General features: G+C 45.1%; 1 protein-coding gene across 1 annotated transcript in view; it reads left to right on the top strand.

Annotated features, from left to right (window-relative positions):
* The window catches only part of TMOD1 (tropomodulin 1), a 98,442-nt gene that overhangs the window by 19,089 nt on the left and 56,607 nt on the right, over positions 1–22,746 (top strand). Inside the window, exon 2 of the mRNA XM_023203112.1 lies at positions 3,658–3,825. Coding sequence (XP_023058880.1) covers positions 3,706–3,825 — 120 coding nt within the window. The 5' untranslated portion in view covers positions 3,658–3,705. The remainder of the gene's footprint in view (positions 1–3,657; positions 3,826–22,746) is intronic.

The raw sequence follows: 22,746 nt of genomic DNA, 5'->3' as shown, positions 1-22,746 counted from the left end.
TGTAGCAACCGTCCTTGTGAGCCAAGTCGATGAGTGTGGCTTGAAACTGACAGCTTCATAGTTTACCTTAGAGTTTTTGGTTCTTCTCAGTTTATTTCATGTTGTGCCTCATTGCTCCATAATATTCACAGGACTCTTGACATTAGAAAGGGCTTTTTAAATCCTGTGAAATAGGATTTTAGAAATCAACAGCACCTTGGGGTGTGTAAGTGGTGCATTAACTTTCCTGGATGCAGTAAGAGGAGACTTCTTTAGGAAATTTCATGATTTGTACCCCTCAGGGTGGCATCTCTAGGGGAGACCGAATGCCCTACCACATGTCCCTCCTTCAACAGGCCTCACAGTTGTCACCTCCTTTCCTTTCTGGCTCTTTTGCCAGCCCCTTTTCCTCAAGCTGGCTTTGATAAAGGATTTCTTTCTCCCATGCTCCCTCAGCCTGGCTGGTCCATTCTCCACGGTCTGTCCATGACTCTTTTTCTAAGGCTTTTACTATAAAGTATGTAGAAAATGAGGCAACTGGAAGAGGTAACAAGTATGATAAGCTCACAGGGTTCCCAACCTATTTGATGCTCCCCAGAAGTGTGTCCCAGTTGGTCCTGTCCCTGTGTCCCTTCTTGTGTGGTTCTGATGTGACCCAGAGGTGAGGCAAAAAGTGTGTTTTCCAAACTTGGTTTTGTGAGATTCCATTTCTGGGTGCGGTTTCTCAGACACGTGCTTTTATGATAAAAAAAAAAGACTGGGGTAATTCTGCTTGCAACCTATTCCTCTTGGAGACTCCATTGTATACCCACATACCAACACTTTTGAGAAGTCCTGCAGTCCAGAGTCCTTGGGAACTTCATATAACCCAAAACCCGCTTGAGCACCAAAAGCTTGTGTTTGCAGCCCCTCTAAGAGATGCAGTTTTAAGGCAGTTCTGGACATCTCTGTGAGTTGGTTCTGGAAGACTCCAAGCCCTTCATTAGAGTCCCTCTTGGCCCCAGCACAGAGATCATGAATCCTCTCCCCATCCTATCTTCACTTAGGAAAAGCCAAATTAGGCTGCTTTCTGATGGCCTTCAGGAAGGTTTTTTCATCGATACCAGAGCACTGTCAGCTGGTTGTGCTTTCTTTGGAAGTAATAGAAATGGATCAAGTGGTGGGGGGCCATTTATGGTCTGAGCATTGCATTCTTGGGGCCTGGTCAAAGGAGGACGTTAGGCCAAGCTGAGCCATTCTTAGAGAAAAGGGTGGCACTGGGGTTTCTGTATTTGGGAAGCAAGTCCTTCTTATCAAGCGCGCTGTCATATACTTGGACTTCTCCTGCAAATAGGCCCACACATGCACAGGCTTACACTGATAAAATGTGCTCTCTGCTTTCTGAGACAGAGACTTTTTCTGTTAGCTTAGTGAACTTTGGTTTTCATTTATTTTAGATGACTTTAATTATTTTTAATTAACAACTAATCCCAGCTTTTGGATCGATTGATTGATTGTCCTTTCCTAGTTTTCATTTTTCTCTACTCTAGAAAATTCCATCATGATTTCACAGATAAGCCATGGGTGGGTTAGCTGGTTGGCTTGCTTGGAGGTCTACATACGTACATTGTTGTGAAAAAGGTCTTATCTGTTACGTAAGTTTGCCTGGGCTGCTGTGACAAAATTCCAGCACTGGGTGGTTTAAATAACAGAAATGTACTGTCACACAGTGTTGGAGGCTAGAAGTCTGAGATCAAGGTGTTGGCAGCGTGGGTTCCTTCTGGGGCTGGCTTCTGGTGGCTTGCTGGCAATCTTTGGCATTCCTTGGCTTGTAGTAGCATCACCCCAATTTCTGCCTTCATTGTCACATGGTGTTCTCTTAGTCGCTGTGTCTGTGTCCAAATTTCCCCTGTTTATAAGGATCCCAGGTAAAATATTGGATTGGGGCCCACTCTATCCAGTAAGACCATGTCTAAACTTAACTACTTACATCTGCAATGACCCTATTTCCAGGTAAGATCACATTCTAACTTGCAATGTGATACTAGGTTACTGAGATACTGGGGGTTAGAAATTCAACATATGAACTTTTATTTTTATTTTATTTATTTATTTACTTTTTTGAGACTGGATCTCACTCTGTCACCCAGGCTGGAGTGCAGTGGTGAGAACGTGGCTCACTGCAGCCTTGACCTCCTGGGCTCAAGCGATCCTCCCACCTCAGCCTTCTGAGTAGCTGGGACTATAGGTGCCGCACGACCATGCCCGGCTAATTTTTGTATTTTTTGTAGAGATGGGGTCTCACTATGTTGCCTAGACTGGTCTCAAACTTCTGGGCTCAAGCAATCCTCTTACCTCAGCCTCCCAAATTGCTAAGATTATAGGCATGAGCCACCGCACCCAGCCTTATATATGAGTTTTTAGGAGACACAATATAACTCATCACACTGATTCTATGCACGGTACTACATTTAGCTAAGCTGGAAGACAATAGGGCTCGAGGTCCTGCTGTCCCTCCTAGCTCAGGGGAGGTGGTGTGGTGGAGTAGAGAGCACCCTCGGACTGATGTCAGGGGTCCTGAGTCAAGCCCTAGGCCATCCCTCAGTTTTTTCACTGATGAAAATATTTTAATTAAAAGACCTATTAGTATCCAGGAAGATCTTCAAGGTATAAAAAAGGGGGGGGAAAAAAAAAAGACGAACCTCCAGGATATGTGGAGAGGCTCAGATGAGTTAACAGGTCTGAAAATGTCATGGTTATGGGATGTAGCAGAGACAGGGTCCAAACATAGGCGTTAGGTGTCATCTGTGAAACAGGAAATGAACGGTAGGCTTCTCCAGCAAGAGAGAGCAGTCTGGGAAGCAGCAGAGGTGAACCCTGGTTCCCCAGGTCCTGATGGGGAACCCTCTGAACTTCTTCCCTCTGAACTGGCTCCCTCTGGGGAGAAATGGGGGCTCTGGACTAGGCAGCCCCCTGGCCATGCCACTGGGTGACTCCGCAGAGAAGGTCTGCAGCCAGCAGACCTGAGTTTAAATGTGGAGCTGCTGCTTCCTAGTAGTGTCGTTTGGGTAAGTCACTTAACCTCACTAAGTCCTTGTCTATGAAATGGGGATAATAGTAAATACCTACCTCATAGGTTAAATGAGAAAGTCCTTGTGAAGTACTTAACATGCAGCTTGACATACAGTAGTAAAAGTTAGCTATTTCTATAAACTACCTTTGGTAAGGATTGAATGAGATGGTGTAGGTGACGGGCCTGTATGCAGTCGGTGCTCAATTAACCATCGATACTCCCCTGCCCCTTTTAAACTCAGTTTTGGCAGAGTTTCCAGCATTCATGATTACCTCTGGTGTGTAGGGTGAAGGGTGGAGAGTTATACAGAAAAGTATTTGAACTCCTTGAAGAATAACATTGTTTTCAGGCACTCATAAGCCATTTATAATTACCCATTTACTTGTAATTAATGTCCATGCCAATTATAACCAATTACAATTCATTAACTTACATGCTCTCAGGACTTTACCTTGCACAGTTTTATTAGAGAATTAGCCAAACTTAGTGTAGTGTTCCACCATAGTAATGATTATCCTGGTGATTCATAAAATGTACCCAGGCCACTGCGTGAATGATGAGCCTCCATTTGCTCTGAGAGAGCACATTTGAGATGGGTCTTTCTAAGATTCCTGTCTTTCTGGTAGGTATTAATCAGCGCAGAAACTCAGGAGACACAGGCAAGTTCTTCCACAATGTCGTACAGACGAGAACTAGAGAAATACCGTGACCTGGATGAAGATGAAATCCTTGGAGCCCTCACAGAGGAAGAGCTCAGGACCCTGGAAAATGAGCTGGATGAGCTGGACCCTGATGTGAGTAGGTGCTAAAGGGGAGCACACTGTCACCAGTGAGGGGAGCTGGGGAGGGACAGGTGGATGCTTCCTAAAGCCACCACTTCCTTTTTCCTTCCATGGCAATGACGTTAGAATAACTTTGCCTTTGCAGATTTTTCTTTTAATGTGTTGTATTAGAGTTCTCCAGAGAAAGAGAGAACCAATAGGGTGTGTGTGTGTGTGTGTGTGTGTGTGCATGTAGAGACAGAGAGAGAAGGGGAGAGAGAGAGAGATTTATTATAAGGCGTTAGCTCACAAGGCTGTAGAGACCGGCAAGATCTGCAGTTGCTAAGGTGGAGACCCAGGAGAGCCGATGGTATAGTTCCAATACAAATACAAATAACCAGCAGGCCGAAGACCCAGGAAGAGTTGGGTCTGGGAAAAGATGTTTTAGTTTGAATCCAAAGGCAGAAAAAAGCCAGTGTTCCAGCTCAAGGCAGTCAGGCAGGAGGAAATCCCCACCTACTTGGAGGAGGGTCAGCTTTTTTTCCCTATTCAGGTCTTCAACTGATTGGATGCCCTCCCGCCGCCATATCAGGGGGAACACTCTGTGTTACTCAGTCTACTGATTCAAATATTAATCTCATCCAGAAACACCCTCACAGACACACCCAGAATCATGTTTGATCAAATGTCTGAGCATCCCATGGTCAAGTCGACACCTAAAATTAACCATCACAGTCTACCCCTTGTCAGCTTGGTACACATGTACATCTCTTTAAACCATACTTAATTTCCAAATAAAGACAGTAATGATGTCATAATTCTGCCTAACGTGATACAACTATCGTGTTAGGAAAACACAGTATCACCTTCCCCAGAAGAGGAGGTAAAGTCCATGAGTGATGTTTGTTCTTCTCCTTGCTGTCCTGTAACTTAAATACTATAATGTAAAATTAATGATACTTAAATCCTATTATACAAAGCCAATACAATCAATAACAGTAAAGTCAGTATCAAACAATCTTGTGTTACGTGATAAGGGAATAAGAAAGGGAAAAAGCAAAGATATTTGCTACACACACTCACACACACAACACAAGTGTTCACAAAATAAGGAGGAAGTACTCATGACAATTACAGTCTTCATTTCTGTAACTACTCAGGTAGTTGTGGCTGGTATTGATAACTACCCTGCTTCATTACCCATTCTTTGCCTTTAGCAAGCACCTCAGCTGGTTGTGGTTCTTTACCCGATGGGGTGACCTAAGCTTTCATTTCTGAAAGGCCTAGGCCGTTAGTAGTCCTGCCTGGATTAGTTTGTTGTAGTTTTCCATGGACCCTAATCACAGGGCATGGTAATACTTAAAAATGCCCTAAGGGCTCTCCTCTATCCAGACATACACTTTCTCACCTCCCTTGTGCAATAGCTATCCAATTTCTCCTTAGTAGTCAGCGTCCGTCACCCCCAGTAACTCCCTTCTTTGCTCGTTGATTCAGAGTCATGAGGAGCCCAAAGCAGGCTGGTGGCAGTTTTAACTTCCAGTTTAATGGAATTGTTGTGTCTCCTAGTGGAACTTTCCTCCTTTGAAACTAAGACTTCTAGGCCAGCAGGCTATAAGGTCATGGGAACAATAAGTGAAAGTTTTGCTAGTGGATCACTAGGAGTAATGGTGAGTGGCGCCACTCCTGTTTCCAACCTTGATTCCCTGACCCATGAATCCTAGCTATGGGAGAAATGGCATCAGCAACTGCCACTGATTCAGAGCATATACCGCCTTCTGGAGAATGTTGCCCCAGCCTGTAAGGTGTGGCCACCTAGCTGGCACTGTAACTGTGTCTTCAAAAGGCCATTACCCCATTGTATCAAGCCAGCAGCTTCAGGATGGTGGAGAACATGTGTCATGGAATGAATGAGCTGAGAAATAAGGGACCAGAAGAATCCTTCTCATTTAATGTTTGATGTTTTATCATTGCATTTCTTAGTTGGCACATTTAGAAGTGTGTTTAATGCTCAGAATTCATCCCTGCAGTCAGGGTACACAGTGTTAAGAGTCAAAAGTCTGCTTGGTTGTGTATGTGGTTTAGCAAGTCACACTAGAACTGTAAGCATGGACATAGAGGGGTTCGTAGGTGGCCTCCTAGACAGGGGTCTTCATCCTACAGCTATATCCCAGGCACCCAGGTCAATGACCAGCGCAGAGAAGGTAGATAATGAAAGTTACTGAGCTGAGTAAATGTTCCATGTTATATATTTTTAATTAAATATGGAATGTATCACATTCTTTTTTTAAACCAGCCATTGCTCAACTCTGGTTTCATAGTGATCCATAAAGAAAACAACACTTCAATCTCACTCACACACAGATGGCCACTGCTAACATCCAGGAGCACAGTGCAGATGGAAAAATGCAGGACTAGAAGTTAGGTGTTTCGCTTCCAATCCCAGCCCTGTCTCTTCCACTCCATGTGACCGTGGACCAAGCTGCCATCCTTCCTAGACCTCAATGTCCCTAGTCATGGAATAACAGAGTTGGTTGGTCATTTTCAGGGTTAAACTAACCTGACTTATAATCTGGTCTTATACCCAGGTGTGATTAAGTGGCTTCATTCCAGATAACTCAGAATCCTTGCCTTGGGCTCCTGGGTCCCAGGCCCCATGGAATTACACATCCCTCCAGCAGTGTGTCCTCCTCTTCCTGATATTCATGACCTTCCCCTGCCTACCACGAGAACATGGTTTCCTGATGAGGCTGCTCAAATTGATCAGAAGTCAGCATTGGTGGAAAGAGCCTTGCGTTTCTTTCTTCCCCCGCATCATCTCTCCCCATTAGCCTGTGTTTCAGTAAAAACAAGCCATGTAGGCAAGAAAAAAATCAAGCTGTAAAATTATTCTGTTCTAATTCTATCCTAGATCACTGTCACACAGAATTCCAAGAACAAACAACTTTATAAAGGGAGAACAAAAGAGGCATGTAGCCAATTCCAGTTAACTCAATAAATGTGACTTGGTTACCTGCCGAGCACCAAGCACTGTGCTGGGCACCAACAGGGGAGCCTGGCTGGGACTCTGCCTTCCAGGAGCACAGGCTGGTGGGGACACAGGCATAATACACTGCGCTCGACAGGGAGCAGACAGGAAGCTCTGCCAGGAGATGAACTCTTACTGGTGCGAGGCATCACAGAGCAGGTAACACTGGAACTGGGCCCTGGATTTTTCTAATTCCATGCAGAGTGAAGGCCTTGAGAAAGGCCACAAGGAGAGTGTTGTGTAGGGAAGGTAATTGGGGATGGGAATCTTAGTGTGGTTTCTGTGGAGGGTCAGATGAGACTAGAAAGGGGGGTTGGGATAGATAATGTGGGGGAAGACGGGACAGCAGGGTTTAGACTTTGCTCAGTAGATTCAGGGAGCCCAAAGGGTCAGAGACTCAAAGAGTTCGTTGGTTTTGGGAGGTGACACTGAGGACACATGGCCTGGAGGGGTGTCAGGGAGATGGGTGAGAGAAGGGAGGCGTTCCCGCGGGGGAATCTTTGCCACTCCCAGGGAGAAGTGCACCTGAGGGCCCCGTGGGCCTTTTGGGCTATTTGAGTTGCCCTGAGCTGCTGCATGGGGATGAGGTCAGGTCAGGCTGTGGCTGCAAATAAGGCAGGTGAAGACAAGGGTCAGAGCCAAGCGTCAGACCTGGGAGTGGAGGGGGACAGATGGAGGAGGTCTCTCAGAACCCAGAGTGCATCCACCAGGAACTGCATTCCGTTTCACCCCCACAGTGGCAAAGAGCTCCCTCAGGTCTGCCACCCCACATATCAGAGCATCCAGCCTCAGCAGCAAATACCCAGGGCCCCTGCAGCTCTCACACAGCCAGCTCGCCCGCCCAGGTGATTAGCAGGCAAGGGACACTCCACTTGTGCTACTGGAGGGACAGGGCACCTGGGGCTCAGCTTGCTGAGGGTCACAGAACCCGGGCAGGCACGGAGACTCGGATTTCAAACAGGCTCCAGAGTGTGTGCACCTCCCGCTCTGGCAGGAGAAAAGTAACTGAGCACAGAGGTGTGCGAGCGGGCATGGGCCATCTGAGACCTGCGATTCTCACACCACTGTGGTTTCCCAGTTGGCATTTTCAAAGACCCCTTTCTCTTTCAGTTCAAAGAAAAGAGAAGAGAAACCAGAGAGAGGATAGGAGATAATGGAGGCCAGTGGATTTCTGTCCCAGTCACACAATCGGCCCCTTCATTAAGATCAGCTCTGTTACCTGATTTGCAAGACAGTATGTGAGCTTCGAAAAGGCCTAGAGGGCCTCCCTTCTTTTGGAGAGCACAAACATTCCAGTTCTAGTTTCACCCTCCCTTGGCCCATGCTCTGAAATCACAGCACAGGGAGAGGCCAAAGATATGCAGACAATGAGAGACTCCTAGCTGGCCAGCAGGTGTCCGCCCCTCCCACCGCTTCAGAGCAGGAGCAGAGCCCAGAGAGGCGAAAGAACTTGCTCTAGGTCATACATCCAAGCAGAACCAGATCCGAACCCTGGTCCCTTGGCACCAAGGCCACTGCCCTCTCTGTTACAGTCCATATTCCTCCTGTTTTTATTTTTGTTTAATGAGTGCTTAGATGACACTCACTATTTGCAGGTGCTGTTCTAAGGACTTTGAAAATATTAACTCATTTGACCATCATCATGATCCTAAGAGGCAGGCCCTGTTATCATCCCCATTTTACAGATGAGGAAACTGAGAAGTGAAGTAACTTGTCCAAAGTCCCACAGCTAGGCGATGGCAGAGCCACTATGTGTGGTCTGGAGTCCACAACTTAGCCATGCCACTGCAAGTCCTCATGGGAGTGTTCAGGGAGAGAGCTTGGCTGCAGATGTGCTCTAGTTTTGTGGTTGGGGGCTGCTGTATGAAAATCATCCCTCTTTTTTCTGGGAAAGAGCCTGAGGTGCAGAAGTCCAGATTCCAGTCCTGGCTCTGCTCCGGACGTGATTTTCCTTCTTTGGATCTCAATTTTCCTGCCTGTAAAACGGATGCGGTCGGCCTAGATGGCCTTGGAAGCCCCCTCCAGCTCTAACCACATATGATTTATTTGAACCATTCTTGGCTGTCTCAGTACCTGAATTCAACAAACACTTCAAAGGGTGAGCTTCTGGTTATGCAATTGTTAAGCCCCAGTGTCATGTGACAGAATGGAGTACGAGGACTTGGAAAGCAGCTCTGTTTGCAGCAGAGGATTCCAAACTTGTGCGCATTAAAAAAAAAAAAAAAAAAAAGTCCCCGAAACTTTCTATCTCTCACTCTGGAAAAACTCGAGCTTATCATGAGATTGTTGCACTTGGACTCCCTCGGGAAAGGAATGCTTCATGTGCTAAAAGTATCCGCTGTTGACTGATTCCCCAGAGGATCTGCCCTTTCTCGTCTCTCTGGAGTTAAGTGGATGCTGCTCTGAAGCGGAGCCAGTTCCTCAGTTCAGATTGCCTTTGTACCAGGTGGTGGGGGCAACACAGAGAGAGGTTTTAAGAATGACAAGTCATTGTGACTTCTGCAGAGAGCAGTGTACAGTTTTCTTATGAGCAATAGACGCTCAATACTTCCTGGGTGTGCCATGAGCAAAGCCCTATGTGGGTTATCTCATTTAGTCCTCAGGGAGGGTTCAGTCATTAGCCCCATTTTAAAGATGGAGAAGCCGAGGCTTAGAGATATAAAGTAACCTGCCCAGGATGCAATCTGAGTGGTGCTGGGATTCCAACCTGGATAGTCTTGGCCCGGTAACCTGTGCTGTTGACTGCCATCCCCTGGGAGCACCTCTAAAACTAGCCCAGAAGGAAACTCAGAGAGCAGACTGGAGAATTATGAGCAAATTGTTATTTCCAACTTGACTTCTTTTGAAGTTGTTATGTTATTTTCTTTCTTTTTTTTTTTTTTTTTTTTTTTTTTTTGAGACAGAGTCTTGCTCTGTTGCCCGGGCTGGAGTGCAGTGGCTGGATCTCAGCTCACTGCAAGCTCTGCCTCTCGGGTTTACACCATTCTCCTGCCTCAGCCTCCCAAGGAGCTGGGACTACAGGTGCCGCCACCTCGCCCGGCTAGGTTTTTGTATATTTTTTAGTAGAGACGGGGTTTCACCGTGTTAGCCAGGATGGTCTCGATCTCCTGACCTCGTGATCCGCCCATCTCGGCCTCCCAAAGTGCTGGGATTACAGGCTTGAGCCACCGCGCCCGGCCTATGTTATTTTCACAATAAATACTAATCTTTAAAGAAAAGAAGAATCCACCAACACAAGGAATTTAACCGTAAATATTGATGGTTAATGAGGCTTTGGGGAAAAGGCAGAACATTTTTTAAACTGTCTCAGTAAAAGGCTCAAAATATTCACAGGAGAGAAGATGGTAGAGATAATTCAACCTTGTAAAGAAACTGGGTCCTAAGAGTTGATTTTAAAGTCAGCTGTCAGGAATCTGCAATACAATATAACCATACAGACAATAATGGAAAACCACAGAGCCTCTGCAAAGCCTGGATAATAATAACCATGATTTTCTACCGAGGTGTTTTTTGTTGTTGTTGTTGTTTGTATTTTTTTTTTTTTTTTTTTTGAGACAGGGTTTCACTCTTGTTGCCCAGGCTGGAGTGCAATGGCGTGACCTCTGCTCATTGCAACTTCCGCCTCCCAGGTTCAAGTGATTCTCCTGCCTCAGCCTCCCGAGTAGCTGGGATTACAGGTGCGCATCACCAGGCCCAGCTAATTTTTGTATTTTTAGTAGAGGTGGGGTTTCACCGTGTTGGCCAGGCTGGTCTCGAACTCCTGATCTCAGGTGATCCACCTGCCCTGGCCTCCCAAAGTGCTGGGATTACAGACGTGAACCATTGCACCCAGCCTCTGCTAAGGTGTTCTTACATGCCAGGTGCTATGCTAAGCATTTTATGGGCATCATTTCATAAAATATTTACAAGGATCTTATAAGATTGATCCTCATAGGATGAGGTTAATGTCATTCTGTAGATAAAGAAATAGGTGCCCAGAATCACACAGCTATTGATACAGTTCAGACAGATGCTGCCTTCCTTAGTCCATAATGTGTCAAGAGTTCTGAGAACAGACTGGGTGCGGTGGCTCGCACCTATAATCTCAGCACTTTTTGGGGCCAAGGCAGGCAGATTACTTGAGGTCAGGAGTTCGAAATCAGCCTGGCCAACATGGAGAAACCCTGTTTCTACTTAAAATACACAAATTAGCTAGGCGTGGTGGTGTGCACCTGTAATGCCAGCTACTTGAGAGGCTGAGACAAGAGAATTGTTTGAAACCTGGGAGGCGGAGGTTGCAGTGAGCCAAGATCACACCACTGCACTCTAGCCTGGGTGACAGAGCAAGACTCCATCTTAAAAAAAAAAAAAAAAAAAAAAAAAAAAAAAAGAGTTCTGAGAACAAAGGGCCATGAATTGCAGGATGAAATAATGGAAAACAGAAATGGAGAATCCCAGAGCTCCAAGGACACTTAGAAATCATCTAATAGTACCCCACCAGGCATCTACATATGTGGTACTGGTAGAGAAAGCCTGATTTTGGAGTCTGTCCTGGACACAGTTGGTGTTTTCTGTATTTCATCAAATCCTCATACCATCCTCTGAGGTGTCATTATTACCATTTCACTGATGAAACATCCAAGCATCAACAAAACCCTGAAGTGGAAAGACGGGAAAGGACTCGTTCAAGGTGACACAGCAAGTCAGCAGCAGAGCCAAGGCACCCACCTGGTACTTCCTGTCACTCCACATGGCTTCCCATTAGACGATCATAAAATCCTCCTACTCGTGTCCTAAATCATATCCTTTAAGGCAAAGACACTCTTGGCCATCCAGGAAGCAGCCAAGTTTGGTCCACAGGGCCATGATTCTCCTTTGTAACACAAACCGGCAGAATCGCAAGCCCAGGATAGAAGTAAACAGTTGAAATGGAAAGAAATAAATCTCTCCTCTAAAAATAGGCACACATCCTTAGAAACACCGCCTGCCGTGCACGGAGATGAGGACGGGCCTGGCGGGGTGAGGGCAAGTCAGGCCAGGCGTCTGTGTGTCCCTATCCCATCCTCTGCCTTCTGGACCCATGACCACCTCTCCCAACCCCTCCTCTGGCTGGGGAACCTCCTTGACCTGAAGCCCCTCACTTCCTCCCATTTTTCAAGGCTTGACCTTTCCTCCCCTCCCTCAGAAGCCTTTTAGACTCTTTCACCTTCACACCCCTAGCACAGCACCTGCTCCGCCCTGACGACACTGAGCTGTTTCCTTTTTGATTTTGACATGTTGAATAGGAAACATTGTAAACACATAGGAGAGTACAGTATACACCTATGTTCTCATCATCTGAATTTAGCAAACGTTAAAATTTTGCCTTATTTGGTTCTGATCATTCTTAAAAGAAATCGCTACAGATAAAGTTTAAACCCTGCCTTTCTGTGTCCCTTTCTATTCACCATCGCTGCCACTCTACTGAGCGCTTTCTACTGGGAGGCAGCAAACCGAGTACCCACAACGTCATGTAAGTGACCTACATGAAGGAAGGAAGATGGGTCAGTTTTCTTGAGCCATGTGGTCATCTTGGCTTATCTATTACTTTCTCACTTTTAAAGATAGGTGTATATAAGAAAAATTCTCCCTTACCATCTACATTTTCAGAAATAAAAGCAACTGCAAAACCAGTGCTGTGTAGTAACTGACCTTGGCCTCTGTGTCAGAGGCAACAGGGAGTGGTGGGGACTGAGGCAAATGGGAGTTTGTCTAAAGGGCCCACCATTTTCAGCTCCACTAATTGTTGCCAGTATGAGAGTACAGACCTGGTATTGCCACGTCACCTAATGTTTCCAGAGATGTTGGAAATCTGGATTTTAAAAAAATGTGTAAGCTCCTTATTTTAAAATGCTGATAGCTCATTTAAATGCACAGGCCAGACAAACCCAACCAAGTGTTAGCATTTAATTTGCCTGTAGGCCTCTCAGTTTGCAGCTCTGGTTCTACCTCGTATGGCAGATGTTTGTTTTAGCATAGAAAATAGACACATACACAAACATATACATGTATGATTAGATGAAAAGCACCTAGCCCAGTGCCTAGCACATGGTGGTCCTTAATAAATGTGAGCCTGAGTATATGATTTGTCCACTAGAATCTAAGTTTTTTGAGACTGGGAAACATACTGTATGGCCACAGATACAGTGCAGCCAGGTATAGTTGTGCAAGTTGCACGCTGTACTCCAGGAGACACTGTTCACATAGACTAGAGAGTGAATCATGTCCTTGGCTTAGTGCAGTGCACAACCTGCACAACCAGATGTGACTGCCCTGGCAGAGCACCTCCATAATGCAGTGTCTGTTCAGTTGAATGAAAGTGAATGATCATACCCAGTGATGGTAAAACTGACTGGCAAGAAGCTGCTTCTGTATGGAGTTAAACCCTTATTCTGAGGTTTCAAGATAAAAGGGCTCTTAACCCTCATTTTACAGATAAGGAATCCAAAACCAGAGAGAACTCGTGCCCCATCTGTGGCCTCACAGCCCTTGGCTGAGAACCCAGGTTATCAGGTAGGGTGCAGCTTCGCTACAAGTAACAGAGACTCAGATAAATGTGATTTGTGCAGTGTTTTATCCATCCCTCAGGTAAAAGTCCACAGGTAGGCAATCTAGGGCTGGGATGCAGCTCAGCTGCCCAGACTTCTCAGAGTCCTAGACTCTGTCCAGCTCATCTTTCTGCCATTCCTAAGGTTTAGCCCTATAGCCATAATAGCCACATTCCAGGCATCCAAATAGAGAAAAAGGGGGGAGGGATAAAAGAAAGGAGAAAAGCCAGGATTCAAGTCCCTTTTAAGGAAAGTTACCAGAAATTGCCACTGGACACTTCTCATATAATTGCCTGAAACTTAATTATATGACTCAACCTAGCTGCAAGGGAGCCTGCAAAGTGTAGCCTTTAATCTGAGCAGCCAAGAACTCAACTAAAAAGTGGAGGCTTTCTTTTATTGCTAAAGAAGGGGAAGCTGGAATCAGGGATGATTTGGAGTCTATCACTGTGATTTCACTAGTGTGATGGCCTGATGTTCTGCTCTGCTAAAAGCCCTGAGATGGATTGAGAGGAGTTGGCAGGAATTTAACCAAATCTAGGTCCTCAAAGAAAGCATTATAAAGGTCTCACTTTTTAGCTTGGCACTTTCCAAAACCCACAACAGTGAACCTTGGTCTCATACTAGACACTCCCCAACTCTGACACCTTTCATAATATGTCCCTCTCCCCAAAACCCACTTGGGAACAGCAGCTGGGTGGAAAAGCCAATGGCTTGGGACAGCAGGTGTGATGTGGGCCTGAAGGGAGTCCAAGTCATACCACCCTGTTCCCAGCTGGAGCATCAGTGTTGTGTGACTGTGGACAACTCAGACCACATTCTCTTAGCATTCAGGGCTTGGTGCTGGGGATTCAGAGAAGACTAAGATATATCCCAGCTGGCCCTTGAGGGGCACCCGGTATCCTTGGGGAGAGACATACGGCATAGATATGCTCCACAGAGTAAGATGAGCATTATACAAGAACTGGCAACATGCCTAGGGGAGTTCGGAGCAAGATTCACCAGATCAGTATGGAGAACCCTGTAAAGGCTGAACAGGGTGCTCCAGGGAAGGGCTTTGAAAGATTAATGCAGGGGAGCTGGAGTGACGGAATTCCAAGTAGAAGGCACAGCCTGAGCAAAGGCATGTCAGTGGGAGAGTGCAGGGCATGGCTGTGGAATGTGGAGCAGCCTGGAGTGGCTAGAACATGGGCTACTTGATGAAGGGAAGAGGCTCAGGAAGCTGGAGAGGTGGGAGTAGGTTGGAGTCAAATCATGGAAAGCTCTTCATGCCTGGCTGATCAATTGGTCGAGATTCCGTAGGTCAGGGAAGTGGTTGGGCATCTGTGAGTATGTTGGGGAGTGATGTGATCGGGTGTACATGTCGGTGGCGTCTAAGGAGCAGAGGTGGAGAGACCTGAAGCAGGGAACCAGCCAGGAGGCTGCTCTGGTGGTCCCGGCAAGAGTCACAAGGGCTGGAACAAGGGTGATGCCCATGGGAGGAGACATTTCGGAACACTGCAGCCTCAGATCCTAATGCCTCCCCTAGCAGGCCATGCCACCCTCATCTGCTGGGCTTCTGCTGCACCGTGCTTTCTCTCTCCCTGTGATGCCCCTCCACTCCCTCTCCTCACTTGGCTGGCTCCTCCCTGGCCCCTCAGACTCAGTTCAGGACCACCTCCTCCAGGAAGCCCGGGGCTGAGTAAGGTGACCACACCACTGAGATGTGTATCTCCCCTGTGGCTGCGAGCCTCTCTGGGCCGGGATCACACCGTCATTGTTTCAGGACACCCAGTCCCCAGCACAACAGGAACATGGAACATTTTCCCTGCACATGAGGCAGGAAAGGAGGATTAGGGGAAAGCCAGGGAGGGAAGGTTTGACCCCACCTTGTACTGTGAATATCAGAGAGAGACCGTGCTGCTATGATAAATAGGTACCACCACGAGTAATTACTGGATTCGGGCTACAGGAGTGCCTTTGGATGTCGGCATTAATGCCCTATAAAGTTGACTGGGGAAATGGCAGTTATTGAGTTTCACCAGCCCTGCATCAAGGTCAGGGCAGCTGAGCCAAAGGCCTAGCTCTTTGTGAAGAGAAAGCAAAGAGGGGGAGGAAGAGTCCCAGAGTGTGGGTGTTGGGGCAGAGGCTGTGTCTGGAGCGGGTGGGGCTCTTCGAGGTTTGGATCCTGCTGGTCCCTTTGTAACGTCAAGACGCTGTGACTGGGGCAAGAGTGGGCTCACCCCGTTGTCCCTGTCACACTCTCAGGCTAAAGTTTGTGAGAAGAGCGCTCCACTGAATCATTTCCAGTGGGATCTGGAAGCTGCTGGCCAGTAATGCAGAGGCAGAGATCTGTATATCAGGACGGGACCATAAGTGCCTAAGCTTTACATAAGGAGAAACAGACCTGGCAGATAACTGGAAAATAAATCCTCAAGCCAGTTAAAAACTTTTGTTTTTCCAGTCAAATCCCTTGTAAAAGGCAACTAGGGGAGCTGCTGGCCTGTGAAAGGTTTGGCCTGGCATGGCCTGGCCCGATGTGGAGCTGGGTGGGTGTCTAGGGCACACTTAGGTTAAATTGTTTGAAATGGGAGGAGGGAAGAGGAGTCAGCTGGAAGTTTGAAAAGTGAGGCCACTTTGGTTTCACTCCTACCCTGGGACAGTTACTTAGTGCTCCTCGGCCTCGGTTTCTCCATGTGTAAACTGAGACTCATTTGATAAGCAGGGGAGTGGAGAGCTGGCTTTCTAACACTTGGGGAGGAGACCTGGCTCTCACGTGCGGCCACATCTGGTTTCCAGGATCTGTTCCCAGAGGACAGCAGTCAGGTGGGATGGAAAGTTTTTTGTGGGATGGAAGTCAAGAGTCCCAGGCTCTTGGTCCAGTGTATGACCTCAGGCGAGGCGCCTCCCTTTCCCGGCCCTTGGCTTCTTCCAATCCCTGATAAAGCGGTTGTACCACCTGTCCTGTCCTCTTCCAAGAAGCTGTATGTAATTCAGTCACAGAATAGCAACCTGGGATCCCAGAGCCCAGACCCAGGGGTCATGTTTTGCATTCCCTCGTCCTTAGATATAGCTGATATATTTGGGAAAAGTGATAAAAATTCCTTGTTTTCTGTCACTGTGAAGAACCAGGTTAAAGGTTTTGCATGGTTTTATGCACGGTGAGCCACCAGTCTGAAGATAGTTATATAGATCCTTGACCATGCTAATATATATATATGCTAATTATATACAGTGTCATTTTTATGTAAACTCAGCCTTCCCAGCTGTGAGGCTAACAAGCTATGTGACTTTAGGCCAGTGACTTCAGTTTTCTATGCCTCAGTTTCTCCACTGGAAAATGAAAAAAATCATTGGTCTAGAGGATCTCTTAGGGCTTTATAGTTCTGAGCTGCCAGGAGTCTATGATCCTTTTAATGCATGTGTGTGTGCATGTGTGCACGTGTATGTGCACATGTGTGATCATGTGTGCGTGTGTACATCTGTGTGTGTATGTGTACATGTTTGAGTTGTGTGTTATCTATGTGTGAACATCTGAACAAGCCCACAAAGTTCTAGCCAGGATGGCTTCTCACGAAGCCCTATCTATAGCAATGATAACTGTGCAGATACTTGATATTTAGCTTTACTGGCACCTGTCTGCAGGGTGTTAGAGCTCCTAATGGCACAGTTAAGGATCTGTCCAAGTTTCCATTGTCCTTGGAACAACTGGACTCCAGAGTGTGGGTGTGAAAATTAGACTGCGATGTTAGCCTGCCAAGCTGCACATCCGAGTTTTTTTTTTTTTTTTTTGAGACAGAGTCTCGCTCTGTCGCCCGGGCTAGAGTGCAGTGGCCGGATCTCAGCTCACTGCAAGCTCCACCTCCCGGGTTTACGCCATTCTCCTGCCTCAGCCTCCCGAGTAGCTGGGACTACAGGCGCCTGCCACCTCGCCCGGCTAGTTTTTGTTTTTGTATTTTTTAGTAGAGACGGGGTTTCACCGTGTTAGCCAGGATGGTCTCGATCTCCTGACCTCATGATCCGCCCGTCTCGGCCTCCCAAAGTGCTGGGATTACAGGCTTGAGCCACCGCGCCCGGCCTTCGAGTTTTAATTCTACAACATTTAAGGGGAAGTCACCATTTTAAAAATCAAGAGATGGGAACTGAATACAGGAAAGGTTGCCGAATTTCCACCTCTATAGTCATTTTCAAGAACAAATTAAACTTTGTATTTTCAAAATTCTAAAAATTCTAAATTTAAAACCTATGTGTATACCTCTTGCTTTCTCTAGCCCAACACCTGATATGGGCAGGATACACAGTAAATATTCGTGAAATAAATGAATGAATATTTTGGCTTTCTTACATGGAATTTTAGTTTGCTAGGAACCTTAGATCAGATGTGGCATAATGGCAGTTTATGGGCCGAGTCTGCCTAGCAGATATGTTTTATTTGGCCTGAACATTGTTTTTAAAATATTTGGACTATGTGTCAATATTTTAAAATCAAGAGATTTCACACAAAAAATGAGCAGATCGAATAACAACATCCACATTCCTACATGTCAACAGTTCGCTGGAGCTGGGTAGTATGGAGGTACGAACGCTCCAGTGTGCCCCAGTCCCCCCCACTCACAGGTAACTCACAGCTATTATATAATTTTAGCCTAAGATCAGAGATAATCTAGAATTTCCTCCTCCTTAAAACCCGCACTAAATTTCCTGTCTGGTAATGATAAAAAGATCATGCAGGTATTAGTCACTGCCCTCCTCAGATGAGCAAATTTCCAATTGTTAAATAGGACGTGGAGATTTCCTTAGACTCCTATATACAAATCTCATAACCTGTCTTTGGGGTAAGGATGTTTGTGTGACAAGTGCATGTGACTTTCAGTGCCCCTAATGAATTGATGGCTGCTTTGGTGGAGTCAGATTGATGCTTCCCTTTGAACTAACTACAAAAAAAAAAAAAAAAAAAAAAAAAGGCACTTGCCCAGCAAATTTATCCTGTGCACATTTTAAGATTGAGATTTAAATTCCTTATAGGTTAAATGAATTCAATTTCCCACAGGCACCATGAAAGTATACCTTTAAATGTAATGTATAGGCTTGTTATAGATTCTTCTTTGCTATTCAGTAAAGTAGACCTTCCCCTCCCTTTAGGATCTTGATTACCATGTGTTTAGTGAATAACTATGTGTAATTAAGCTTTTTCTCTAGGCCAGGCACGGTGGCTCATGTCTGTAACCCCAGCACTCTGGGAGGCCAAGGTGGGTGGATCACAAGGTCAGGAGTTCAAGACCAGACTGGCCAACACAGTAAAACCCCATCTCTACTAAAAATACAAAAAAAAAAAAAAAAAAAAAATTAGCCGGGCATGGTGGCACGCACCTATAATCCTAGCTACTCAGGCTGCTAAGGCAGGAGAATCACTTGAACCTGGGAAATGGAGGTTGCAGTGAGCTGAGATAGCGCCACTGCACTCCAGCCTGGGCAGCAGAGACAGACTCCATCTCAAAACACAAAACAAAGCAAAACAAACAAACAAAACGACAACAAAAAAAGATCAACAAAGAAAAACTTTTCTCTGATCTTACTCTACTTTCTCCATTCACCTCTCATCTCCCTGGTTACTCCAAATTTTTCAATTTCTCTTTGTGGGGTCATAACCCTACCTCTTAACACACTGCCTGGACACATAGCATTCATTTAGCAGATGTTTATTGAATGAATAAGAAATAAGGGAATGAGAGGTGCTTTTCTATGTATACGTGATCACCAAATACTCTCCTGGTCAGAGCCAACAACAGAATGGTTGTGGGAACTCTTTTCCTCACCTATTGGGTAGCCCGGGTCTGAGAGTCAGTATTAGGTTCTAATAATTGTGAGAGCTCTATGGCGATATCTTCAGGCTCATTTAACTTCTCCACAACTAATTTACATCATAAGGTAAATTACATTGTAAAACAGGCACCATTTGAAATTTGGCCAGCTCTAGCCTGGCCGGTCTCAGCATCACCATGAACCACTGGCACACGAAGAGCTTTCTGTCCTCAGCATTCCATGACCATTTGGTGCAGTTACTGCATTAGCCACTTGTATCATTCTCCCATAGATGACATATGCCATTTAAAAAATGATAGCTTTTTTGAGATACAATTCACATAGTATACAATCATTCACTTAACATGCACCATTCAGGCCAGGCGTGGTGGCTCAAGCCTGTAATCCCAGCACTTTGGGAGGCTGAGGCGGGCGGATCATGAGGTCAGGAGATCGAGACCATCCTGGCTAATACGGTGAAACCCCGTCTCTACTAAAAATACAAAAAATTAGCGGGGCGCGGTGGTGGGCGCCTGTAGTCCCAGCTACTCAGGAGGCTGAGGCAGGAGAATGGCGTGAACCTGGTGGGGCAGAGCTTGCAGTTAACTGAGATCACGCCACTGCACTCCAGCCTGGGTGACAGAGCAAGACTGCATCTCAAAAAAAAAGAAAAAGAAAAAGAAAAAAAAAATGCACCATTCTTTGGTTTGTTCTTTTAGCATATTCACAGAGTTGTATAAGCATCATGATCAATCTTAGAACATTTTCATCACCTCAAAAAGAAACCTCATGCCTATTAGCTGTCACTCTCCATCTCCCTTCAACCTTCCCAGCTGTATTAGCCTGTTCAGGCTGCTCTAACAAAATACCACAGACTAGGTGACTTAAACAACAGAAACTTACTTTTGCACAATTCCGGAGGCTTAGAAGTCCCAGATCAGGGTTTTGAGGGGTCAATTTCTGGTCAAGGAACAACTTCCGTCTGTGTGTTTGCATGGGCATTGGTTGGGGAAGGAGGTGTTGCAGCAGCTCTCTGGCATCTCTTCTTATAGGAACACCAATCCTATCAGATCAGGGTTTCACCCTTATGACCTCATTTGACTTTAATTATCTCCTTACAGGCCCTGTCTCCAATTATAGTCACTCTGGGGGTGAGGGCTTCAACATATGAATTGGAGGCAAACATTCCAGTCCATAACACCAGTCCTAGGCAACCAACCACTAATCTACTTTCTATCTCTACAGATTTGACTGTTCTGTACATTTCATATATTATATGGAATCGTATAATACATGGCCTTTTGTATCTGGCTTCTTACACTTAGTATGATGTTTTTGAGGGTCATTCATGTTGTAATACTACATTTCTTTTCATAGCTGAATAATATTCAATTGTATGGATATACCACATTTGGTTTATCCATTCATTAGCTGGTGAACATTAGACTTGTTCATACTTTAGTTATCATGAATAATGCTGTTAGGAACATTCATGTACAAGCATTTGGGTGGACATACATCTTCAGTTCTTTTCCACCAAGGGGCAGAACTGCTGCATCATATGATAACTTTATGTTTAACTTTTTGAGAAATTGCACAACTATTTTCCAAAAAGGTTGTATCATTTTACATTCCTACCAGCAGTGTATGAGAGTTCTAGTTTCTCTATATTCTCATCAATACTTGTTATTATCTGTGTTTTTTTATTATTGCCATCCTGCTGGCTACGAAATGGTATCTCATTCTGGATTTGATTTGCATTTCCCTAATGGATAATAATATTGAGCATTTTTTCATGAGCTTTTTGGTCATTTTTACATAATCTTTGGAAAAATGTCTATCCAGATCACTTGCCCGTTTTTAAAAATTTATTTATTTTTATTTTTAATTTTTTGAGATGGAGCTCTGTCACCCAGGCTGGAGTGCATTGGTGCAATCTCAGCTCACTGCAGTCTCTGCCTCCCAACTTCAAAAGATCCTCCCACCTCTGCCTCACATGTAGCTGGGACTACAGATTTGTGCCACCATGCCCTGCTAATTTTTGTATTTTTAGTAGAGACGGGGTTTTGCCATGTTGGCCAGGCTGGTCTCGAACTCCTGACCTCAGGTGATCTGCCTGCTTCAGCCTCCCAAAAGTTCTGGGATTATAGGCATGACCAACTGTGCCCAGCCACTTGACCATTTTTATTTTTTATTTATTATTTTTAAATTTTTATTTATTTATTTTTTTGAGACAGTCTCACTCTGTTGCTTGTGCCGGAGTCTAGTGGCACGATCTCAGCTTACTACAACCTCTGCCTCCGGAGTTCCAACACATTCATGCCTCAGCCTCCTGAGTAGCTGGTATTACAGGCATGCACCACCATGCCCGGCTAATTTTTATATTTTTAGTGGAGACAGCATTTCACCATGTTGGCCAGGCTGGTCTCGAACTCTTGACCTCAGGTGATTCATCTGCCTCGGCCTTCCAAAGTGCTGGGATTACAGGTGTGAGTCACCACGCCTGGCCCATTTTTAAATTGGGTTATCTGTCATATACTATTGAGTTGTAAGAGATTTTTATGTATTCCAGATATGAGACTCTTATGAGATATATGATTTACAAATATTTCCTCCCAATCTATGGATTGTCTTCTCACTAGTGTCCTTCGCAGCACAAATGTTTTTAATTTTGATGAAGTCCAAGTAATCTACTTTTTTATTTCGTTGCTTATCACTTTGATATCTTATCTAAGAAACCATTGCCTAATCCAGAGTCAGAAAGATTTATGCCTATGTTTTCTTCCAAATGTTTTATAGTTTAGTTCTTATATCTAGGTCTTTGATTCACTTTGAGTTAATTTTTATATATAATGGGAGATCACATGCTGTTTTTGAAAACGAGTTAGTGTGATAAACAGTCAGGAGTTTAAAAATATGCAACTATCTTTGGTTTTACTGACAATCATGTGATATTTTGTTAAACATACCATTTAATAGAAAGAAAACAAATTTTAACCTCTAATGAGGCTGATATTCTCAATATTTACTTTAAAAATGTGATAAGCTTTGAGTTATTAGAAAAGGCCTTTGACATTTTTGTTTTTGTAAATCAACTGCTTTCAATAAAAACTTGAATAAATGAAGCCATATTTTTATGTTATGTAAATAATATTTTTGAAATACATTCAAAACATCTTTATTATATAACATGTAATAATTACATGACTTTTTGTTTAATGCAGTGGTTCTCAATCAGGGGCAATTTTGCCCCTCAAATGAAATTTGGTGGCTGGGCACGAAGGCTCATGCCTGTAATTCCAATACCTTGGGAGGCTGAGGCCGGTGGATCACCTGAGGTCAGGAGTTCAAGACCAGTCTGACCAATATGGTGAAACCCTGCCTCTACTAAAAATACAAAAATTAGCCGGGCGTGATGGCAGGCATCTGTAGTCCTAGCTACTCGGGAGGCTGAGGCAGGAGAATTGCTTAAACTGGGGTGGCAGAGGTTGCAGTGAGCCAAGATCACGCCACTGCTCTCCAGCCTGGGCAAAAAAAGTGAGACTCCATCCAAAAAAAAAAAGGAAGAAAGAAAGAAGGAAG

The sequence above is a fragment of the Piliocolobus tephrosceles genome, chromosome 14 (assembly GCF_002776525.5).
Source record: "Piliocolobus tephrosceles isolate RC106 chromosome 14, ASM277652v3, whole genome shotgun sequence".
NCBI classification, from domain to species: domain Eukaryota; kingdom Metazoa; phylum Chordata; class Mammalia; order Primates; family Cercopithecidae; genus Piliocolobus; species Piliocolobus tephrosceles.
The sequence above is the reverse complement of the archived record's forward strand: the minus strand, read 5'-3'. Positions and strand labels throughout refer to the sequence as shown.